Raw genomic sequence first — 5,480 nt, forward strand, 5'->3', positions numbered from 1 at the left:
GAGGGAATCCTTGTGCCACGTTGATGGAGCGCAGTGGGGACGTGGAATTCAGCTCCCTTCCAGCCGGGTGACCCGCTACCTGCTAGTTGGCTAGTTCTCTGCAGATTCAAGACGAGAATTACCATAGCGATCGATTAAAGTTTTGGACCCGTGCTTGCCGCATCCGTGAGAGTGTGAATGCGTGAACGGGGAGCGGGCTGACAGGTATGCAACTTTAAATAAACACAGTGCACCGCTAGTCATCAGGCTAACTCATTAGCTACAAAGTGCAATAACATTACACAACATAGCAGTACAGCTGTAGAGCTAACAACTGCTAGCCAGTACTTTACAGTAAGTAACAATTCAAACCCTTTTGAAGGGCGTGCTTTCTCATGAGTAAATCTTACAGTAATGACAAGTGAGGAAAACAATGCGGATTATACTATTCTTACTATGTGTCACAGTTTAATTTGGTCACAGATCTGTAGGTTACCAGTTACTAAGTTTGTTCCTGCCATTGTAAGTTCACGTTAACAGGAATGAATCGGGGCTGAACTCGGTTATTGGTAATCTGCAGGCTCTGCCTAGTTAATCATTAACTGTACTTAGCTTCCCTTCCTTGATAGGGTCATTCATTGATTCATATGCATGTGATCTGTAATGATGACACGGCGGACAGATACATTCTCGATCAGTGATTGAGGAATGTAAGGACTTGGAACATCTTGGCGAGATTAAACTTTATCCACGTCCCTTAGTTTAATTTATGCCCAACACAAACATAACCGATCCCACTGTGGTGTGTGCCTGAGACACTATATTGCACCTGTCTAACTTTTCCTGTCTGCAGTGGTGCCCAGTCATACGGGCCCTGCTGCCCTCTCCCTGCCAACTGTCCAGGTTGTTAAACCGCCTCTTACAGAAAATAACTGCAGTCATGGATTATTCTGCAGTACAGTAAGGTTTCTGTGTCCAAAATATTGCAGTATTGCATTGCATTTCTACAGTAAAGTGCAGCACCAGGTAGTGCAATGCGTGAATGAACTGCAAATAAGTTCTCCAAAACTGCATTTTGACACATGGCATTGTGCAGTTATTTTTTGGAAGGGTGTAACAGATCCTTAGCTTAACACTTCCAGACAAATCTATTATTGTAGAGTATTGGTGTGCATCTATTGGTGTACATAGAGCAGATGAGTGTCTGCAGAGAGGTCGATGCTGCTTGCCTTCCACCATGGTTGGTTGTTTGCCTGAGTTCTCTTCTGTCTTCTGTTCTGTCCCCTTCTGTCTGCAGGATGAAGCTGAAAGAGATCAACCGCACAGCTATCCAGGCCTGGAGCCCAGCGCAGCAGCATCCAGTCTACCTGGCCACAGGTGAGCCTTATTGTACACTCTACAGTTTAGTCTACCTGTCCACAGGTGAGCCTTATCGTACACTGTACAGTTTAGTCTACCTGGCCACAGGTGAGCCTTACCATACTCTGTACAGTTTAGTCTACCTGTCCACAGGTGAGCCTTATCGTACACTCTACAGTATAGTCTACCTGGCCACAGGTGAGCCTTACCATACTCTGTACAGTTTAGTCTACCTGGCCACAGGTGAGCCTTATCGTACATTCTACAGTATAGTCTACCTGTCCACAGGTGAAACTTCTGTGAAACAGCTGAAAATCTGTTGCATTCAGTCCACCTGGATGTAGGTGAGCCTTTTTTCAGCACTTGCCTTCCCTGGCCAAAAGTGACCTCTGTCTGCAGCTGATGGGACACTGGTTCTCTTCTAGTAATAATGCGTTTGGACAGCACATGCCACACAGTCCAGTTCTTCTAGTAAATATGCCCATGGGCAAAACATGCCACACAGTCCAGTTCTTCTTGTAAATATGCGTTTGGACAACACATGCCACACAGTCCAGTTCTTCTAGTAAATATGCACATGGGCAAAACATGCCACACAGTCCAGTCCAGTTCCATTTTGTGTTGTATGGATTCATTTTTTTTAAACGGAGTCTGTATTTTGTATTTGTTTGTATAAGTTGCACGTTGAGGTTGGCCACTATGCCGTGTGTTGTATGTTAGCACAACTTTGTAACTTTCACTGCAGTGTGTGGACATTCTTACTAATGTCCAGCACTGAGTCCCTGCGTTCCTTTTCTACTGCAGTGCAGCACGTGCCGTAGAAATGTTCACACGTACATACAGTACAGTAGAGATGTTCACATGACTATATGTGCATTAGGAACAAACAATAACAACAGCAACAGTTGGTCAGTTCATCTGGACTATGGAGACGTTTTATTTAGTAGTGACAAGGAGGTGCAAGGTACTGCTAGAAATGGTTTCTTTTCATCCTTCAGTTTGGCTTTGCTTTTGTGTACAAAATGCTCTTTATGAATAACATGGCTTTGCCTTTGTGTACAAAATGCTCTATATGAATAACATGGCTTTGCCTTTGCCAGCTGAAGAGTCCTAACAGTATCAAGTTCCTCCTTGATGGTGGCGTTTGGGGAAAATTTTGCAGTTAATCCTGAAGCATCTCACTTTGCTCAAGCATCTCACAAATCTGGTCTTGCAAGCTTTAAAGGGCAAAAGCTTTAGTCTTAGCCTACAGTACATATGTGCAGGTTGTACTGTGTTCATCTTTAGTCTCTACTCTGTTTTTTCATTGTATACGTGTCCACACTCAAAAGCAGACTTCCAACCAAACCTGCGACACCCAACTTAAAGCTGCCGTTGGCAAGTCTTACAGATTGAGGGGACTTAGCCAAAATTTTGAATGTTTACAACTCTCATGCCCCTCTACCACTACCACCGAGCACCCTTTCATCGAGTTTGTGCTCGTCAGTGAGCACCAAACTGCACCAGACTGTGATTGACAGTCAGATCTCACACAGCCCTGCTCTGATTGGACCAGAAGAACTGGGAGCTGTGGATTTTTGCAAAACAAATAACAGGCTCCAGGTGGAGGTAGAAGTGCGTTTTTTTTTCTAAAACCGGCTGATTTATGTTGTTCTGTCGGAGCATAGTGTCTGTTTCAGTGAACATGATCAAAAAAATCTTGCCAACTGCAGCTTTAAACCACCAAATCATTAGTGAAGTGGGCTGTGTTGAAAGCCGTGACCTGCTATTGGAAGAAAACTGTACTGACATTGTTCTGTTGAAAGTTGGTTGTGTTGACAATACCACAAATTCCCACAGAGGTTTCTACACTGATTTTGCTAAGTTTGTTCAGCTATGAGGTTGATACACAGGGCCGGGCTATACACTGGAATACATCACATTTCTATTCTTTATTTCTCCTTCTGATTCAAGCACGATCTGATTCGGATTCGCTGGGCTATTGGGCACTGCGGTTAATACATTGGTGTGATCAATACATTGATATGTTATAAATTAATACATCAATACATATTTGGTAGCACTGGCAGAGGCTAGCTCTGTTGTATCTGTGGAAGTTCCCTGTTCTGTCTGTTAACAGCGGTGGAGGAGGTTAAAGACTTTGACAAGATCTGGGAAAGATTCCTGAAAGATTGGAGTCTTTTAACGAATGCCCCCCCCATTCAAGCTTTACTCAAAAGACTACAATCTCTCAAGAATCTTTCCCAAATCTGGTCAAAGTCTCCTGGTGTAAGGATGGTTATAGTCGTGTTGACAGCACTAGTGGACCGTCTCTACAATGAAGCAACAGGAAAACACACATCACATCACAGCCTCTTCAGGGGCCACGATTAATGTGCAGATCATTTCCCTGATTGGTTGAGCTCTGCTTTGTCTGGATAGGTTGATAACCCGCCACTTTGTCTGATGACTGACCCTGAGGGTGTCCTTTTGAGAGCAGAGCTTTAGCTCAGTGTTGCTACGGTGCTGATCGATAGATGCTGAGAGTGTCGTCATGAGAGCGGTGCTTTAGCTCAGTGTTGCTACGGTGCTGATGCTGACGGTGTCGTCATGAGAGCGGCGCTTTAGCTCAGTGTTGCTACGGTGCTGATGCTGTGAGAGTCGTCATGAGAGCGGCGCTTTAGCTCAGTGTTGCTACGGTGCTGATGCTGACGGTGTCGTCATGGGAGCGGCGCTTAAGCTCAGTGTTGCTACGGTGCTGATGATAGGTGCTGAGGGTGTCGTCATGAGAGCAGAGCTTTAGCTCAGTGTTGCTATGGTGCTGATGCTGAGGGTGTTGTCATGAGAGCGACGCCTTAGCTCAGTGTTGCTACGGTGCTGATGCTGAGGGTGTCGTCATGAGAGCAGAGCTTTAGCTCAATGTTGCTACGGTGCTGATGCTGACGGTGTCGTCATGAGAGCAGAGCTTTAGCTCAGTGTTGCTACGGTGGTGATGCTGAGGGTGTCATCATGAGAGTGGCGCTTTAGCTCAGTGATGCTACGGTGCTGATGATGGATGCTGAGGGGGAAGAGGCTCCAGCCCTGTGGGATGCGTTCCACAGGGCCCTTAATCTGATGCACGGCCTGGACTCCTGATCTGCTAACAGGAGCAGCAGAAAGCTCTGATCAGTTGTTGCTGCTGTTTCTATCACTGAATTGTGTGTTTTGCATTCTAATTTGTGTGTGTGTGTGTAGGCACCTCTGCCCAGCAGCTAGATGCCAGCTTCAGTACCAGCGCCTCGCTGGAGATCTTCCAGCTGGACCTGACTGACCCGACACTGGACATGAAGACCAGCGGCACCTTCTCATCCCCTCACAGGTGACTGACACACTCTCACTTACTCACTCACTCACACACTCACACACACACACACACACACAAATTATAATGCAGCCGTGGGGCAGCCGTGGCCTACTGGTTAGCGCTTCAGACTTGCAACCGGAGGGTTGCCGGTTCAAACCCCGTGCCCTTGAGCAAGGCACCTAACCTAACCCCTCACTGCTCCCCGAGCTGTTGTTGCAGGCAGCTCACTGCGCCAGGATTAGTGTGTGCTTCACCTCACTGTGTGTTCACTGTATGATGAGTGTGTTTCACTAATTCACGGATTGGGATAAATGCAGAGACCAAATTTCCCTCACAAAAAATATATATCAAAAGAGTATATATACTTATACTTACACACACACACACATCTACTGACCTGGTAACACATTTAGGTGTGACTGATCTTTACATCCTTGGACTCTCTTAAGGATGGAATTTGGCAAATATAATATAAATCTGGAAAATCTAATATAATCTGAGTCCAGGTACCATGACATAGTGTTGTATGGGTGCATGAGTGTAGTGTTAACACAGGGCTGTTCCTTCTCCTGGTTGTGTCGTGTGTAGTGTTAACACAGGGCTGTTCCCTCTCCTGGTTGTGTTGTATGTGTGTAGTGTTAACACAGGGCTGTTCCTTCTCCTGGTTGTGTCGTGTGTAGTGTTAACACAGGGCTGTTCCTTCTCCTGGTTGTGTCGTGTGTAGTGTTAACACAGGGCTGTTCCCTCTCTGAGTGTAGTGTTAACACAGGGCTGTTCCCTCTCCTGGTTCAGGTACCACCAGCTGGCGTGGGGTCCCCAT

At 46.0% G+C, this 5,480-nt stretch overlaps 1 protein-coding gene across 6 annotated transcripts in view; it reads left to right on the plus strand.

Moving 5' to 3' along the window:
• The window catches only part of sec31a (SEC31 homolog A, COPII coat complex component), a 43,057-nt gene continuing 37,577 nt past the window's right edge, over positions 1-5,480 (plus strand). For 4 of the 6 annotated variants that reach the window (XM_048258465.1, XM_048258466.1, XM_048258467.1 and 1 more), the window contains exons 1-4: positions 2-204; positions 1,277-1,356; positions 4,552-4,675; positions 5,453-5,480. The exon at positions 5,453-5,480 is cut by the window's right edge and continues 171 nt beyond it. In XM_048258465.1, coding sequence (XP_048114422.1) covers positions 1,278-1,356; positions 4,552-4,675; positions 5,453-5,480 — 231 coding nt within the window. In that variant the 5' untranslated portion in view covers positions 2-204; position 1,277. Of the gene's footprint in view, positions 205-1,276; positions 1,357-4,551; positions 4,676-5,452 lie in introns of all 6 variants that reach the window. The other 2 variants (XM_048258469.1, XM_048258470.1) reach the window with 2 other exon arrangements.

The sequence above is a fragment of the Alosa alosa genome, chromosome 12 (assembly GCF_017589495.1).
Source record: "Alosa alosa isolate M-15738 ecotype Scorff River chromosome 12, AALO_Geno_1.1, whole genome shotgun sequence".
Taxonomy (NCBI): domain Eukaryota; kingdom Metazoa; phylum Chordata; class Actinopteri; order Clupeiformes; family Clupeidae; genus Alosa; species Alosa alosa.